General features: G+C 37.3%; 1 protein-coding gene across 3 annotated transcripts in view; it reads right to left on the bottom strand.

The window, feature by feature from the left end:
- SLC7A11 (solute carrier family 7 member 11) overlaps positions 1-18,680 on the bottom strand; it is a 77,048-nt gene extending 58,368 nt beyond the window's left edge. For 2 of the 3 annotated variants that reach the window (XM_077755975.1, XM_077755976.1), the window contains exons 1-4: positions 18,030-18,680; positions 13,883-14,009; positions 9,689-9,804; positions 1,795-1,920 (exon numbers count right to left, since the gene is read on the bottom strand). In XM_077755975.1, the coding sequence (XP_077612101.1) occupies positions 1,795-1,920; positions 9,689-9,804; positions 13,883-14,009; positions 18,030-18,306 (646 nt within the window). In that variant the 5' untranslated portion in view covers positions 18,307-18,680. The remainder of the gene's footprint in view (positions 1-1,794; positions 1,921-9,688; positions 9,805-13,882; positions 14,010-18,029) is intronic. The other variant, XM_077755974.1, reaches the window with a different exon arrangement.
- Between the last annotated feature and the right edge of the window lie 532 nt (positions 18,681-19,212).

Here is a 19,212-nt window from a genome sequence, read left to right as displayed (position 1 = left end):
ACATCATCTTCTGGAACATAAACAAGTACTAAAGTAGGGTCAGTACCTCAAGAGTATCTGCACCTTCCACAAATGGAAGAAACCCCTTACAGAAGACTAAAGAGTTAGCCTAGAAAAGAAAGCAGCAATAAAACAGATTATTTTCTCTGCATTTCTAATCAATCAGGTAAAATGTGCAGCCTAGCTCTATGGGGACCAATGTGAATTGGAAGAGTGAGCTCATATCTTCTCTTTAGTGTAAGCCATAGCATTAAAATCTTTATTGTATCTACTCTGAGTTGGCTGAAGTTGCTGGATGTGATGCAAACCAGAACTGAACCAGGACAGTTCTAAGATCTTTTGTTAGTAAATGGACAAAGGCAGCTCCCTTTCCCTAGCTACAGTGACAAATCTTTCAATGTTTGTTACTGTTTGATGCCTCTACCATCAGCAATGGTTTTGCTGATTTGCCACTACTTTTTGCTTTGTGTAATTCTTCTCCTGCAACTTCCTAACAATTCTCTGTAACTTCCCTTCCTTGGAATAGACAATATCAATGTAAACACTAAATACTTTAACATGCCCAATTATATGTACTCCACTTTCCTATTTCCTACTATTAAGCCCATTGCTAATTAAATAGCTCACCTTGACCTCCTTCTTCCAACAACTGCCACTGAAACCAAGCAATTACATGTACCCTCTTCCCTAAAACAACTGAAACTCTAAATAATATCACTTGCTTAACTATCCTATCTTTTCTTGGGGCGCCTGGGTGGCTCAGTCGGTTAAGCGTCTGACTTTGGCTCAGGTCATGATCTCATGGTTCATGGATTTGAGGCCCTCATCAGGCTCTGTACTGACAGCTAGTTCAGAGCCTGGAGCCTGCTTCAGATTCTGTGTCTCCCTCTCTCTCTCTCTGACCCTCCCCCTCTCATGCTGTCTCTCTGTCTCTCTCAGAAATCAATAAAAAACAATTTAAAAAATCCTCCTATCTTTTCTTATTAAACAGTCAACTCTGTAAGATAAATACTCCTCAGAAATGATGTTATATTCCAGATTTTACTTTAAAGGTAATTTAACAATAGGGGTGGCTATCAGTTGGCTAAGTGTCTGACTTCAGCTCAGGTCATGATCTCATAGTTTGTGAGTTTGAGCCCCTCATCAGGCTCTGTGCTGACAGCTTGGAGCCTGTAGCCTGCTTCGGATTCTGTGTCTCCCTCTCTCTCTGTCCCTTCCCCACTGACACTCTGTCTTTCTCAAAACTAAACACTAAAAAAATTTTTAAGATGATGTAACAATAAAAATTAAGTTTTATAATTTTTTATCAGATAATATTTGGTTTTTAGGAATGCTAGATCCCATATCTGACTCCTTTTCTGTCCAAACATAGCCATAGAGTAAAAGTATTATTGGTCACCTTTCATCGTTTTCCAGATATCCTTTCTTCTATAGTCTTTGTTACTATTACTGAACTATTTTTAAGTAAAAATAAGAGGATATAGATATCTGTAGTTAAAATGAATGACAATTATTTTTCCTCTTTGAGTTCTCAGTCCAAAGAGTTTGTATGGAGAGGTTTCACGGATGCCTTATTTTGTTGCTTGGCCCAGTCTTAATTCTCTTGCCATTCAGCTGTAAATACCAACAAACACCAATGCAACAGTCTTTCAAATCAATTAGATGACAGTATAGAGTCCAAGTTCCACAAGCAGAGACTAATTAAGGGATTCTGCTAGTACAAGCAAAAGTTAGTGCTAGAAGAGATCAAAAGCAGATACGTATTTTAAAAAGCATTTACTTTCCAGTCCATACCTTTAATTAGCTGCATAACTCCAGGGACTATAATTATCAGAATTGCTGTGAGCTTGCAAAAGGTTAGGAAAATCTGGATCCGGGCGCTCCAGCTGACACTCATGCTGTTTAGGACCATCACTACAGCTGCAAACAAATAAATGAAAGTTACAAAAGGTGAATTCTCATTGGCATGAAGACATGAAGACCCTGCTATTCAAAGTGCCATCCATTAACCAGCAAAGTTGGCATTACCTGGAAGCATTTTGGAAATGTGAAATCTCAGGCACCGCCCCTAACCTAATAGATACCTTTCAAAAGATCTTTACGTGGTTTTTACGCACATTGAAGTTTGAGATGCTCAGATAAAACCACTGGACAGTAAGCATTTGTCTCATTTTTTTTGTATATGTCAATAAGATTGGGCATATACTATAGTTTCCTAATAATGAAACCCCAAATTGCTGAATATGACTTCCTAGCTTGGCAGGTCAGGCAACTATTTCCTCCTGTGATGCTGTTACCCATATGCACCTGCCAGTATGGAACCACTCAAGAAGGAGTGAGATGTCAAGAAGTTGGCTAGAACTTTGTTCTTCACTCTCAAAACTAGCCCCATCTAGCACTCTTTGGTTTTCCTTTCCAGTTTCCAATTAGCACATGAAGGACTGACTTTCAACCTTCTTTAAAAATACAGGCTTCAAAGATGTGTTTGGGGACTTGGGGGAAAAAAGTTATAAGTTAATGTATCCAAATGTGTTCCCAATCTAGAATACACCTTGGGTCTGAAACCAGCAGAATTTCCCTTTCTTACTGATGCTGTTTAGTTTCTGAATAGCACTCAACTATCCACTTTCCCCATATGGATCTTTCCCCCAGACCATGAGAATCTGGAGACTAGAACAAGTATTTTCTATCTCTTTATTGCTTCTGTTCAGCTCCATACTTGGCCCAGAAAGATAATCAGCACAATTTTACTGAATGATTGAGTTGGATCCTCAGTTAAAAAAAAAAACTACCATCAGCCAAGAAAGCATGAAATGAAAGATGATACTCTAAGACCCTGTCTACTACCCTCTTCCAGAATAACTTCTAGAGGTTCTTCTAGACCATGGATTTCAACTTTATGCTCTTTCCAAAAGTTTATATTCAGTTGTAACCACCGCCCAAAGTCATTTCATACCTGACATTTGCAGTCATTATCTTTAAGCTTTATTTTTAAAAAGGTGTATCCCTTCTAAACAAGTAACACAAACGTATGAACATACTTCTCAGGGGATAAAACAAAACACAGGATTTTTATAATTCAGGTTGCAATAGGAAGTTTTCATATTCTATAGTAATCAGTTATCTTCATAGTTTCCACTGCTTCAGATAATCACTAGCTCATTTCAGAATTTTAGAACCAGTGTAAATGTTATCAACACATAACACATACAGTAATGGGAAACTTTTAAAAATAACCTAGACCCCTAAGGGAAGGCTAATTAAAGCACACCTTTTTAATGATTTGTTATATAGCCATTTAAAATCATGATGCAGTTAAATATGCATTGCATGAAAGGATGTTCATGATACATTTCTGACCAATACAACAAGTTACAAAGATAAGGATGGATGGATGGATGGATGGATGGATGGATGGAGACACAAAGGCAGAGAGAAATGAAGGGGGGTGGAATCTGAAACACTATTTATCAAAACATTAACATAAAGTATCTATAGATGACAGAATACTCAATAATTTTCCATTTGTATTTCTTTTTCTGTGTTTAATAATTTTTATAATGGACATGCAGCTTTTTAAAGTGAAAATCAATTCAGCGATTTTCATTTTTGAAAAATCTCAAAGATGGGAAAATAAGGGATCAAGAGATCCCACACAAAGTTAATTAGGAGGTTACTAATGAAGAAATGTCTTAAAAGAGTAATGATAAGAATGATCAGGAAGGCTGGAACCCCATATAAGATCCATGTGAGGCTAAGGGAAATCTTTTACCTATGTTTGAAGCTAAAAACATGAAGAAAGGCAGGTCCACTGTTAATCGCAGAGTGTACTACTTTATCAGAGGAAAGATACAAAATATAATTATTTTTCTTTCTCCAATATAAAGCACTTATATGTTGGAAATAATTTTATGCAGTTCTGTTCCCCACTTCATCATCCAGTTATTCCTTTCTTTTTTTCTATGCAAACGACTCTGTGATAAATGAGTCATCATACAAAAAGCATTATTTTTTTTTTAAAGGGATTCAACATTGGCCTAAAATATTGGACTCATGTTCCCACCACCAACAAAAGAGTACTGTTTTCTTTTAAATAGAGCTCCTAAAACCTGAAACACTATTTCTCAAAGTACTCCACAATAGAAAAGAGCTGTTGTATATAGAGGGAAAAAAAGAACAAAGGAAAGAGAAAGAGAAAAAGAAAGAGGGAAAGGAAAGGAAAGGAAAAGAAAGGAAAGGAAAGGAAAGGAAAGGAAAGGAAAGGAAAGGAAAGGAAAGGAAAGGAAGGGGAAGGAAAGGAAAGGAAAGGAAGGGGAAGGAAGATGAAGGAAAAAAGAAAGGAAGAAGGAGAAAATAAAGATGGGTAGGAGAAAGGAGAGAGGAGAGAGGGAAAGAAAAGAGGGAGTGGGGAGAGTGAAAGAAAGAGGCATTCTTATTTTTGGAACCTCTATCTATTTAAGAAGAGGAAAGAGGATTTGTTACTTTCTTAAAGAGTGTAAGTCTTAATATCTGTTGAAATAGAAAAGAGTGAGCATTTGGGGTTTTCTTCTATACTTTGTAAAGTTTTCTTAGAAAAATCAAAGAAAACTTATGAATTGATAATCTCACCTTGCTTTCCTCTTAGGCAGCTGAAGAAAAAATTCTGGTTAAAACTGATTTCTCTCAAAGGTTTCACAAAACCTCACATTATCTGAGCATGCAGACGTTGCACTCATTATTTGGTACACCAAATTCCAGCTGAGATGTGCCTCTATGACCCTGAAGGATAAGGCTTCACAAGTAACAAGGCAGCCAGTACAGAGGCACTGTGAAGGTCCTCGAGTAACTAGAAATGCTGCTTCATCATGTGTCTTTACACAGAAGTTTAAGTCTACATATGTTACTTACCCAGCAATATTGAAAAGGGGATTTGGGATTCACTAAATGCAAGAGCTTTCTGCATTTCTGAAACAAATAATATCTTCTTTGTTTTTTATAGACTACCTACCCACATTGTAATAAAAGAAATGTGAGTAAGTTCTGTGGTCCTACCTAGCTTTACTTCCTTTGAATAATAATTGTAAATTTCACACATTAGAAAATATTTATATCAACTTTAGCTTTTTTTCTTGCCCAAATGNTCTCCTGGAGATAAGGAATACATTTTAGAAGGGAGCTCTACCTGAAGAGGATGTTTAGGGAAATGTGAAGGACTTACACTGGGATTTATGGACGGGCTAGTGTTTCTCTCTGCATTTCTCTAATTCAAGTCTGTGGATTTGCAGAATGAGATTACTGAAACTGGGTGTATTGGGTTTTCTCCCAGATTCAGGTTCTCTCTGGCTTCTGACTTCTGACTATTTCATGCTAAATCAATAAAATATAGGGATGCTACATGGTGAGTTACAGTCGATCAGCCCACTGGTTTTCATAACAGCTGCCTGAATTACCGTTCTCCTTGTTAGCATTCATTGCCTGAATATACTAATTTCAGAGAGGATAAGCCCCTCTAGCTCTAAACATCTTTAAAAAACAGAGAGACAATCTGTACCTAGGATCTCAATGCTGGGAATAAAAATGGTAAGCACCAAATAATTGTAAACTATTATTATATGGCAGATATTGTACAAAAACTTTACATGGATAATGTTACTTAGTCTTTATCTCTCTATGATGTGGTCACCATCATTGCCGGCATAATTTTTCAGATGGGCAGCTAAAACTTGGGATGGTATTTAACTCGCTCATGTTCACACAGGTAAGTGTGAAAATAGGATTGGAGCCTAGGTAAACTGACTTCAGAGTCCATTTTTTTTTTACCCCTAGCTCACAGGTGACAGTGAGGAAGTAGCTCAAAAGACATAACATGATCTCACTAACATACCTAACTGTTTTGAACTCCTAGTGGCTCTGCCTCTCTGTTAAGGTTCATGTTTATCTTGGCAGGGATTTCCCACATTTTATTTGTCATCCTCCGGAAGGATATGGTTATTGTTTTTCAGTACTTATATATTTCAATACCACATATATCTACCTAAGAATTCATTGTCTTGGTAATTTAGTTATGGTAGAAAAGGGGTAGGCATAGCCAGTCTTCAGAATGTTTAAGCAAAACCACTCCACATGCTATATGTTTTTGAAATGCTAGCTCAGAACTTGATTTTCTTTCATGTAATTCTATGATGGCAGGAAAACAGTCTGGGAAAAGAAAGTACAGTCATCTAGTAATGAAAGTGGCTAATTTGTTCTTATAATGGAATCATGGTGTTATTTTCTTTGTTTCTTCTAATTATTCCCACAAGGTATGAGAAGCAGGGTGGGGCTCTTTACTCACCTGTACACACTAAGCTAGGAAGGAAACTCAGATTGGAGATTGTTAGGAATGGATCTGGGACTAGATTTCATATTTTGAAGAAAGTATTTTTATTACAATATTCTGCCATTCAATTGTATACTTATATAGGGAATAGTTTCAGGAGACCAGAACAAAAGACTGGATATCATTGTAAGTATTGAACATCCTTCAATGCTTACCAAAGCCACAAGGAGAGTGAAACTTGACAGTGTCACACAGAAGGGAGTAATGTCCATGCTGGGCTAGCAGAGAGCACCTAATGCGAATGTCTAAGATAGATTTCCCAGCTAGACTTCCCTGTGCCTGACATGTTTACTGCAACAGACAGGAATTTGGGTAAGCAAACACTTTTCATCTTTATTAATTTGACATGAATGAAGTCCAGTACTTTAAACAAAGGGCAGATCGATTAGCATTCAGTAACTTCCCCACTCCTACCCCAGGATCACTTCTCAAATGGTTGGTCAGTATTTCACAAAACTTCAAACCTCTTTTTTTTTTTTTTTCCCGTGACTGGATTGTAACAAGATCGTTCAGCTTTGCTCTCTTTCTACACTTGAACTAGAGATTTCATATGATCATGAAATCTTTCCTCCGCCAAGTAATACAGGAAAGCAATTCATACAATTAAACTCTATTTTCTATGTCTCACCAGCCATCTGCCTCAGCAAGTTTATCACCTATACTCACTTTTAATAACTGGAATGTGAGAGATTTGCCCCCAGGTAAATGTCTCCTTCTCTATCTCTATCTCCACCCCTGATTGGTTGCTCCATTAAAGCTAAATCCTTCTCAAAGTTAGTTTCACTTTCCCAGTTAGACCACTGATTTACATTACCTACCACTGAGTCATAACAATACCTTATTTTCTCTTTCAGTGAAATCTCTCCAAATTATAGGAACACATTTCCTCAGAATCTCAAGCTTGCAAATGGAACATCACAACTTTTCAGTTAATGTTATAGCCAATGGCAAAAATGGAAGATGTCTAGGTTCATCCAAGATTTTACAAGGCTTTGTGAACCATTTTATCACCAATATCCATTACAGAAGTTTGGTAAAGCAGAACACAGTTAGTTATCCTTCCGTATAATTGAGCTAAAATTTTAGTCTGTACATTTTCCATTTCCTCCTCCAAAATACAGATTTTCCCTCCAAAAAAAGTTTAATATCATTTGGATAAAGGAAAAGAGTCTAGACTTACCAAGATAGTAATATATTGCCATTATCCATCTCAAGTCCAAAGCAGGCAATATTTGTGGATTTGTGTTTACATAAAATCTACTGAACATTTGCTAATTATAACTTTTATTTAAGTTGAGAAATACATGCACCTACACCTAAAGATACCTTTTAAAACTTCTACTGTAAATTTACACATCTCTCAAAAATATTCTCTCTATCCCCTTTTCAAATATAACAATCACGGTATGATTCTGCCTCAGCCATTTGAGGGACGAGAATATAATGCTTACAATAATGGCTATTAGTCCAATCCCTCAGTGGGACGCCAGATATATTAAGTACTTTCTATGGCCAAGGCACTTTGCTAAAGGCCTTAAAAACCTGACGTAATTTCATCTCTCTGCAGCTATCCAAGACAGATTATCTTTTCACAAGTATTTTCCTAATAAACAAAAGTAACGCTTAAGAAGTTTTAATATTTAGCTCCAGATCACACAACTAAGAAATTGTGACACTAAGTTTCAATTCCTGGTTGTTTGCCTTCAAAGCCTAAGCTGTAACTACTATGCTAAGATAGTTCATCCCACAGAAGCTCATGGTATTAGTTCTGAAAATTACATTGAGCAAACTGTGTTTCATTTGCCACCACTGTCCTGCTGCCTGAGAAAACTGAAGATGTGTAATCCTCCAGGTTGAACAAGTAGACTTTTATGCTAGGGAAAATTCCTTAGATCTCTTTGCATAAAATCAGTCAGTCAACAAATATTTATTGAGCACACATGCCATACTAGGAGCATGGAAATATGGCAGTGCAAGGGCCCCTGGTCTCATGGAACGTCACATGATATTTTCCCACAAGAGTATAAACAGCTACCATTTGTAATTGTTCTTAATAAATTGCAGGCATGACCCAAACACTATACACACATTGTCTCAGTAAAAATCATTTAATCCTCACCAAACACTCTCTGAGACGCCACAGGATTTGCAGCCAAGAATATTGAGGTGTAACACGCTAAATGATTTGTCCCTGAGTCTCACATTGTAGTGTGCGTTAAGGGCATGATGAGTTACGTTTACCATTACCTCTCTGGAATTCAAATAGGTCTACCTTGAGTATTTTTCTTTGTCTTTCTTCAAAGATTTCACAGAAGAATAGTGTGCACATGTCCGGTGGATAAAGTAGAAAATCCAGGATGAGCCTAAGTTCAAAAATTCATGTATCTACACTAGAGAGATTTTTACAGGTAATTCCTGCAAACGAACCACTCACCTCTCTAGTGGCAATGGCACAGTACTCCCTTCAGTGTTCTACTGGAGCTTGTTAGGCGTGCATAACTTGTGAAAATTCTTCACAAGTATGGAATTACTTCTTCCTGGGTTGCGTTCTATTTCCAGAGTTCAAACTTAATCAAGCATGATCATATTGATTCTTCAAACTGATTCAATTAGCATCTAGAAGTATTATTGTATCCCACACTATTCAAAGGTTTGGCTCCATATCACTTACATAATGTTGTATATGCTCCTCTTTTTCATTTCTTTTAAAAACCATCTAGAATTTGTGCACATCGATAAAACTGAACAAATTCCTAATTTGGAGATCCAATTTGAGAAGTGCTACTAGTAATCAAGTATTAAAAAGAAGACTTTGTCATGACCATCAATGGGCAGCTAAAACTATAACACTGAGAGTGGCAGTTTGCTAACAGAATAGAAGATATCAACGCAACACAACACACACACACACCCAACACAGGAACAGCGGGCCATGAGGATAAGTGAGTTTTCATTTAACAGATTATCAGTGAGAAAGGAGAATATTCTACTTCAAAAGCCCATAAATAAATGGCTCTTCATCTGTAAAATTCTCCTTTCATGTACAATTCGGTGGCTATTTTACTAATAAAGTGGTTTGTTTGCCTATATCAGAAGATTAACCATTGTTTCTATTGACCCAATACAAAACTGGCATGTAATGTAATACCAGGGATCACTCTAAATCCTTAATCTTTTCTTTATTTTCCAACACAAATTTGGCAAGGAACTGAAGCAAAAACAGCATGATGTGGAGAGCAGTCCCATCATATAAAAAGTCTAAAGAAATTTTGTCATCAGTCACTTTTGCTTTTTTTTTTTCTTTTTCATATTCGGACCTATGATACTCACTGATGCCTACGGCTGTAATGAGCTTGATTGCAAGTTCAGGAATTTCACATTGAATAAACAATGGTTCCAGAAGGTAACGTCCAAATGCCAGAGAAATCACAGCTGTGGCTGCAGGGCTGGAAAGAAAATTTTCAGGTTAACAAAAAGAAAATAATAAATAGCATCCTTGCTAAACTTTTCTACCTTGAGGTAATGTTAGTCAACGTAAAGAGCATGTTAATTACGAAAGCCTATAGTTTTCCAAACTCCATATTTGATTGGGTTGTCGCAGATACTCCAAATGAAATATTACCTAGAACTTCGGTGGCTAGCTTAAGTTTCATACATCCATAGAAGCAAGACTGGGTGTTATCAATTTTGCTCCTGCTCTCCTATATTTGACTTTTTTTCTTAAACATCTAGTTTATTATTTGAGATCCTGGCAGCTGGACACTCTAAGAAGCAGTCTTCGCCATAAGGCAACAACCACAGGCACCTGGTGTCTCAGTCAGTTGAGCGTCTGACTTTGGCTCAGGTCATGATCTCACAGTTTGTGGGTTCAGACCTCCATGTCAGGCTCTGTGCTGACAGCTCGGAGCCTGGAGCCTGCTTCAGATCTTGTGTCTCCCTCTCTCTCTCTCTGCCTCTCCCCACTCATTCTCGTTCTCTCTCTCTCAAAAGTAAATAAACGTTAAAAATAATAATAAGTCAACAATTAAACTCCAGCCACAGCATTAATGGGTTAAGGGTGTAGATCTAATGAGTTGGAGCACAGTCAGGAAAATGAATACAAAACTCAGGTTTGAAAATTAGTATTAATAAGTGTTCATTGAAAATATATGCTTATGTCCTTGACATTGCATTCTTATTTTTCTAGTACAGACGAATCACTTGGCTCTAGTACGTGAAGAGCCAAGTGATCATTCTTACTTTCATAGAAATATTTAAATGCAAATTATAAGTTGCAAAATAAAAAAAATTCTCTTGTAAATTTATACAACTGAGAAAACATGAAAAAGAAAATTAAATAAGTTCAGGTCTATAGTAAAATAGGTAACAAACCATTGTTTTAATCCTTCAAATATTTCTATGAGAAAATTACATGTGCCTTTAAATAGATGTATATGTGAACATATATTCTTTAGATACACAGGCAAGTTCATGGAATTATTTAACTTCTCACGCCAGTCTTCTCTTTCAGCTTCTTTTCTCATAGTTATCCTACACTCTAGATTGTCTGAAAACCAACCACAATCATTTCCAAATTTGGCCTGCTTGTACTCAATAGCACCATACAATTTTTTTCTTCTTTTCCTAAAGACCCTCTGCTCTCCCTCACCCCCCAACAAAAGACTATTTTTCCTGTTCATCATTTGTAAATTTTTGGTGTCTCAATTAAAACCGGATCACATATTTAGTGCTTTCAAAACATGCTCAGGACATGCAAAATAGTCTGTGAAGGTTCCATCTGGTCTAAGCAATCCCTTCCTCTTAGTTTGCTTCTTCTCACTGGAAAGAGCTGAATACCCTTTACATGGAGCCCCTACAACTCATTGGTAGTTTTCTATATCTTTGTTCAATCTTCCTTGGCCCAGGGAAGTTCCTTTACCCTTCTGGTTGGGTGAGAGGTCCCTGAGTATACTCCCTTACCAAGGCCCATGGCTTCCCTTTCATGATGCTGATCAGAGTAGCTACTTTATCTTCACTATGTGATTTCTTGATTGATAATTATTTCCCTCACATGACCCTGAGCATCATGAGTTCAAGACTTAGTCACTATTTTATCCCCAGTGTTTAGTACAGTATCTATCATAAGTAGAAACCCAATAAACATTGAATATATAGTTAATATGTGAATTCAATCTAATGACCCCTGCTATGTACTGATATATGATATTTATTTTCTTGGAATCTGTGTTCTACAGATTATTTCTGCTGCCAAGAGTGCTCACCCTGAAGCATAATTTTAAGTATTTAGGCACGACAGGTATTGTGAGCAGATGAGAAATCTTAAAGTATCTAGGTATCTTGTTACTCCACAAGTCATTCATTACTCTGTTTATTTAGAAGACCAACCTAGCAATGTGAGTCTCTCATTACAAAGGAATATATGAATCCTTTAAAAAAAGCTTCTAGAATATATCTGGGTCATTTCCTCTGTCAGTACGCATGTGCGCATGCACACACACACACACACACACACCATGAAGCAGCTGTCTTGCAGTGTAAGTAACATTTGATTATGTGCTACTTGGGAGCAAGAATTGTGGGTCATTCCACTTACGGACTCTTTAACTGACCATTCACCATTCAGTAGCTGTTTAAGGAATGAATAAGTAAGTGAGTGAGCACTGTATCTGTGCTATTGTGAACAGAATGGTCATGTTCATCATAATGCCCAGCAATTAACTAAAGCCATGCAACGTATACCTAGCTGAAGAGGGATTCAGATGCAGCTAGATCAGGCTCCAAAGCCTACCATCCTAACAACCCAGCACTCTGAATAAGTATAGTCCTCATTTGATATTTATTTTTGAGAGAGAGAGAGAGCAGAGGAGGGGGCAGAGAGAGAGAGGGAGACAGAGGATCAGAAGTGGGTCCTCACTGAGAATGGAGAGCCCCACAAAGGGCTCAAACTCATGAAATATGAGATCATGATCTGAGCTGAAGTCAGAAGCTCAACTGACTGAGCCACTCAGGTGCTCCACGTGTCCTCATTTGAATGCTGAGAATGTCGAATTCAAAATATTATGATCTTAAACTTTCAATCAAAAAGAATTAAATTATTCAAAAATAATTTAATATTGTTCAAAAATATTACTATCTATAATGCTCAGGACACTGATTAAGATGTATAATAGTTTCAAAAGTGTGACACTTGGTTTCATGTATTTAAAATGCCTGTAGTTTTGATGGGGAAACAGAGCATAGACACCTGATATATTAAGTAGGAATACAAGATATCGTGTTGAATGTCAAATAAGAAGTGGGAGCTGCATTTTTTTTTCAAAAGAATTAAGAGAGAAAAGAAATAGAAACTAGGATGAATAGGAAATTAACTGTGGAAAAGACAGGATTTAGGCTAACCTCTGAAGAGTAATATTCAGATAAATCAGAAAAGAGAAGAAAGTACATCCCAAGCATATTCCACACTATAGAAAAAGAACAAAGTACCTCTTTAGCATAATTTTCATTATCACAAGTTTTAAATAATGCAGAATTGTCTAAAATGAGAACAGACTCAACAGAGAAGTAAATATCAATCTAATCTCTTTGTCAAAAAAGACATAGATGCCTTTGACTCTAAAAATCATGGGTAGTGTTAAATCGATACTTATTAGCTCTGCATTTCCCACTTATGCCCCAAATGTCAGAATAAAAGCTCACTGGAGCTCTCAGCTGTGTATGTCTGATAAGTTTACACTAAGAACAAGTTTCTCCAGTTATTACTGTTAAGCTCTACAATCAGGACGTGTTAGTCACATCTTATGGTAGCAGTTACCTTAAAGGACCGGGATACTCTAAACTGTACATATGACATCACAGGTTTCCCACAATGGGAAAGGAAATTTGCTATTCAGAGTGACTTAGCACTATTTGTTTGGATTTTAAACCAAGACAATTAGAAAGAACATATTCTTACAGCAAGAAAACTTTTATATTTTGCAACTATAGTTCACTGATTTGCTTAACCAGAGGAAGTGAGTCATTTACGTCAAGTCATTTTTGTGTGTAAAATATAAAACTCAGTGACACGCTAAGCTGTTACGCACAGAAGTTTCTAGTCACGACAACAGAGGAAAGTTAAATGACAATGGAATCTACAAGAAGAAAAACTCCTCCTCCTAGCATAACATTTAATTTTGTCTGGCCAGGCAAAACGTACGATTTATCACAGTGGATTTTGATGCTTTGTATCCTTTCAAGTCAACATACTTTCCAGAAATATCAGAGGATAATAGAATATTAAAGAAAATCAGATACTTTAATAAAAGTTTGCCATGAATGGAGAGCTATTGCCAGTGACAAAACTGCATTAAAAACACTGACAGAGGTATTTTATCATAGATTTCACATCCTGAAATACACATGTTTACAACATAGTCACATGACATACATATTTCTAGTCAGTTTAAAAAAACTTAAGATGGTTTAAAGAAGGGTGTAATGAATGGATTTATTTTTCCTTAACTGTTTTCTTATCTATGTTCTTACCGTATTATGAGCAGTTCCACCCAGACTCGTACGAAAGCTGGTAATGGGCCAAAGACTTCCAGAATGTATATATAATGACCACCAGATTTCTTTATACTTGTTCCTAATTCAGCATATGACAAGGCTCCTGTGAAGTATTCATAAAACAAAGGTACAAAGTTAAGACATTAGCTAGTCAGCCCAAGGTAGAATTGATATAATAGGGGTGCCTGGGTGGGTCGGTCAGTCAGTTAAGTGTCCGACTTTGGCTTGGGTCATGATCGTGTGGTTCGCGAGTTCGAGCCCCACGCTGGGCTCTGTGCTGTCAGCTCAGAGCCTGGAGCCTGGAGCCTGCTTCAGATTCTGTGTCTGCCTCTCTCTCTGCCCCTCTCTCACTCACCTCACTCTGTCTCTCAAAAACGAATAAGCATTAAAAAAAAAAAAAAAGAATTGATACAACAATATTTATGTTTAGGATGTTACTACATCCTTTGGTCTGAATGAGGTCTTGAAGAGAAGTAACAGTCATCTGATCGTTAGGAGCCATCAAATTCTCCTTGTAACTTCCTCATATTTGGGATCTAATTCATTCTATTCAAACAATGTAATTTTATTTGAAATGGTAAAGACAAACTTCTAAAAAAAATATATTAGAAAGAATTATGAATCTCAATCAAACCTGAGAAAAAGAGAAGATGAGTGCCAATAATACCAACCTATTTTTAAAAGAACTACACACCAACACAAGGAATTATCCCAAATCAACCTCATTATATTAACAATCCTTTTAATAAATGGCATTTCTGTTGCACATCAAAATTTTTTAAAAAATTATTTGTTCTTCAGAAGAGTGTAGACTCTTGGCCTTGTAAGACTTCATTTAATTTGTAAGATACAGTTTGTCAACAAAATGGATTTTGACTCCAGTATTCAATTTCTAGAATAGGTATTCTTGGATGTTTTTGAAGAGTACACTTCTGATGTACTCGTAGTATGTAGTTAAAACAACATACTATTTAGAAAGAGATGCCATAACTTATGTATATTGGGTAGAATTAATTATAAACATTTAGTAATCTCAGCATTTGGCAATACAATCCACATGGTCTTGAGCGAGTTTTGTGACCTCCCCAAATGTAAGTTTCTTTATCTGTAAAATAGAGATCTCAATTCTTACCTCATAAGGGAGTTGTGTGTAAAAATGCAATATTGGGCGCCAAGGACAGTACTGGCCCTGATACAGTGAGACTACCTCATGAAATATACCTATTAATTTGAGCAATTAACTACCACAAGAATGAAAAATATACCATGGTACTATGTGAAAAATTCTATTCATACTGCAAAGTATTCAAATGTAACACAAATTTTTGCTTGAGCTACTTTAGAGACTAAAAGAGTGGGAAATTATTATAGTAAAGCTTTACGCAGAACTGTCAACGTGAATAATATTTGGATATTCAGTGATATCTTACTATCATTTGTCCTATTCCCAAACCTCGCTCTGTATCAGAATCACCTGGAAGTAAATTTTTTATTTAAATGAATTCAAAAATCTAAGGCCATACCCTACATTTGTTCTCTACCTAGTCAGTCCGGACTCTCCAATAGAGGGAGCCAAACAAATCTTTTATTTTAAAATTTTTACAGATGATTTTATTATTTTTTAAGTTTATTTTTATTTATTTTAAAAGAGAGAGAGAGAGTAAGCAGGAGAGAGGCAGAGAGAGACAGAATCCCAAGCAGACTCTATGCTGTCAGCACAGAGCCCCATGTGGGGCTTGAACTCATGAACCGTGAGATCATAACCTGAGCCAAAGTCAAGAGTCAGATGCTCAACCCAGTGAGCCACCCAGTCACCTCTATATGGATGGTTTTAAAATGCCTAGTTTGAAGATTGATATTTGAGGATCACTAATATATAGTTTGCCTATTTGTAACTAATTATCACTGGTTGCAATTCACTCTGTTGGAAACCAGTCGCCATGTTGGGAGCCAGTACAAAAGAGCTTCCTATATAAAATGTTATCAGAAAGCCTGAAGTACCTCAGAATTTATTGCTAGAGAATCAATACCTCGACCTGTGTCTGCTTTGCTGAAACTCCAGGATGGTTACCCTAGGTTTAAATTGAGTTCTAGAGGAATGAGATTTTCATTTAAAAGTCTCAGTCTCCAAAACCATTTTACCCAGATGAGAACAGCTCAAAACAAGATGTAAAAATCCATGTATTGACCCTGACCTTAAAACAAATTGTAAACCAAATATACAGAGTCTTTACTCTTAGTCTCAGAATTCTAGAGTTCGAAGAGAAAGTATTTGTTTTCCTTACACTTTGCTTTGCTTCCTGTTAGGAAAGCACTCCTGTCAAAAAGCTCCTAGGAACTTAAATGACAAAATGTAAATACAGATAAGTAGATTAATACAGGAGCATGCTCCCTGGGATTAGTAATCAAAGAATATCAACTCAAATGTAACCTTACCTAGTCCTTTTAGCTTTTTTTTTTTCCCCCTGAGCTTCTGTTGAGTTGGTACACTTAGACAGAACCATATTTTCATAGTACAATAGCATTTTAACTAGTTTAATCCTCACAGCAATCCATTTTACTATATCTGAATAACCTTTTATTGTGTATAAAAATCAAATCACATAGTGGGAACTGCATGTATATAAGTATGAAAAGTCCAGCAAACTGGTTATGGTTTTTCCTATTAGACACTGATTTAATTCTCAATTTACCAAGTATTTGTAGAAGAGTAAAGACTAAGGGTGCACAAAGTCAGTTAAGAAGAGCAACGAATAGGTTCTCTGTCTATAAATGTACCTACCAGAACCATATTCTGGCATTCTACCACCAACTCTTTTTAAAAACCTAAAAATAATTCTTATACGATCTTTCTATACTAAGGCTTTGTTTCCATTAGTTTTACTTGAAATAGCTTCCTCCTAATGGAAATTTGACTTCTCTAGATGAATACCCAAACCAAAGCATTAAAACACCGCAAGACCTCAAGAATGAATGGATTGGTCCATGTAGGACCAAGAGTTAGTACTTAGTCCCAGAGTTAGGACAAAGCTTTGTGTTAGTACCTTTAAAGAGCAGGGCCTTTTGGAATTAAAACATCCTGGTTGCCACAAAAAAGCAAAATACACCTTAGACATATACCCCCATAGTGTGGATGAAATTTATTTATTTTTTGACCATTCACCAGTTTTTGTCACCTCTGTAACTAACTCAGGTAGCTTTCTAGTAATTTACTCACCCCATGAAAGGTATCTATTACCTCTGTGCTATTAATACCAAATCAATAAAAGAGATGTAGACTTTCAAGCAAAATTGTTAATCATATTTCTACTACTAGTTCTGTTCCGGTTAACTCAGTGAACAGGTGGACAAGTTATCTATGTCCCTGAAGACCAAGGAAACTGTAAACGAAGAAAGCAGATCTGGACAAACACAGAAAACTAGCACCCAATTTCTGCTTTACTCTTTATATTGCAAACATCAATAGGTGTGAGGGAGAGAGGAGAGATTGGAAAAATTTGAAATATGCTCGGATCCTTGCAATATTCCCACTTATCACAGGAATTGAGTTCTGTGCCACCACACGTATTTCCACGGCAAGGACTTTTGTAATAGTAGTAGGAATTGACAAGCACACCAAGTTAAAAAATTAAAAAGAAAAAGACATCCCCCCCAGTTTGTTTTGCCAAAAAAAAACCACTGTAAAACTTCTGTATACTCAGTTCTGTGTTTAAATAGGCCACACTGGGTTTCACTTCACAGGTGTTTCATTCAGTGTGCCAACTGCCAAGATCCCTCAAACACACGTAACTGAGCACAACCGCCCGGTACAGAAAGCTCACATGTATTTTCCCGGGTCATCAACGTTAGCCTTTGCTCTCATGGCCACAGGGAAAAGTCAGAAAAGCGTCTGTCTGTCGTAGTCAGGAGAAGAGAGGGCCGGCTGCGGAAGCAGTTCGGGGGAATGCAGGATCCTGCCAACAGTGGACGCTGTGTTTGGGTGGTTCGCACACTTAAACAAGACTCAGAAAACCTGGCATAGCCTTTGCCATTCATTCACTCCTTAAAAATTACTCTTTGCTTTCCCTGAGAGCAAACTGCCCAGCTTCCGCAGACATCCCCCCAGAGAAGAAGCGGCACTCACCAAACAGAGACAGGACCCCACAGACGGTCCAGATAATCAGAGACATGCCCACGCTGCCCGTGTTCTGGAGCACGCCCTTAGGAGAGATGAAGATTCCTGCTCCAATGATCGTGCCAATGATGATGGAGATGCCCCTCAGCAAAGTGATTTTCTTCTTCAGCACCACTTTCTCCTGCCCGGGTGGCTCCTTGCCACCCAAGGAAGGCAGCTTCCCATTAACATTCCCCTGCAGGTAACCGCCACTGGAGATGGTGGACACAACAGGCTTTCTGACCATTGTAGTGACACACGGGAAAAATGAAACAGAGGAAAAAAAAAAAACCCTCAAAAAACAAAAACAAAAACAACCCCCAAAACTTTCAACTTTGGTCTCTCTTGGTGTGACTGACCAAATGTCTTCCTCTTTGCTTTCCCCTTGTCTCTCTCAGTGCTATTGTGTTCACAGGTAAAAACTAAAAGATGTATTTTCTCCTTCACAGCTACCTAATTACTCCTCAGAAACACCTGTGTGTTCATGGTACTCGCGCTCTCTCTCGCTCTCTCTCGCTCTCTCTCTCCTCTCTCTCTCTCTCTCTCTCTCTCTCTCTCCTCCACCACCTCTGACTACCTCTGCTGCTGCGGCTGCTGCTACCGCCCTATCATTACAGACCAGCTCAGCTTCCTCATGGGCTGGTATTTAAGCTCCTGCCTGTCACACCAACTTATTCCAGCTTAATGATGATGCAAATTCTCCAGGTTTGCATCAGCCACATGAGAAGGCTCCAGCATTACTCAGCTCTTTTTTTTTTTTTTTTCCAAACATTAGCAGCATGTTGCTCAACTGACCTAAGCTTTTCAGAGAACAAAGCACACACTTAAAAGAGATCTTAACCAATCCAGGAGTAGTAAATTGGGAACAGACCTTCCCAGAGATTTAGAGCAACTCCTAGTGAGGGACAAAAGCTCTTCGCGCGAAAAGAAAATGAAAAATGAAACAGGAAATGATCACCGCTTTGTGAGGAGTTTCTTTTTTAACTTACGTATAAAAACAGTTTACGTGCAATTGTTTTGATAATAGATCGTAAACCAAAGCTGCATTACTTATAACAAAAAATTTTAGATTTCCTGTTTTCTGCTTATTATTTTTTTACTTTGGGTTTCTGAACAATACAGTCAAATCTAGTATTTAACAGCTCCTGATTCT

Source organism: Crocuta crocuta, unplaced genomic scaffold (assembly GCF_008692635.1).
Source record: "Crocuta crocuta isolate KB4526 unplaced genomic scaffold, BGI_CrCroc_1.0 scaffold112, whole genome shotgun sequence".
NCBI lineage: Eukaryota > Metazoa > Chordata > Mammalia > Carnivora > Hyaenidae > Crocuta > Crocuta crocuta.
The sequence above is the reverse complement of the archived record's forward strand: the minus strand, read 5'-3'. Positions and strand labels throughout refer to the sequence as shown.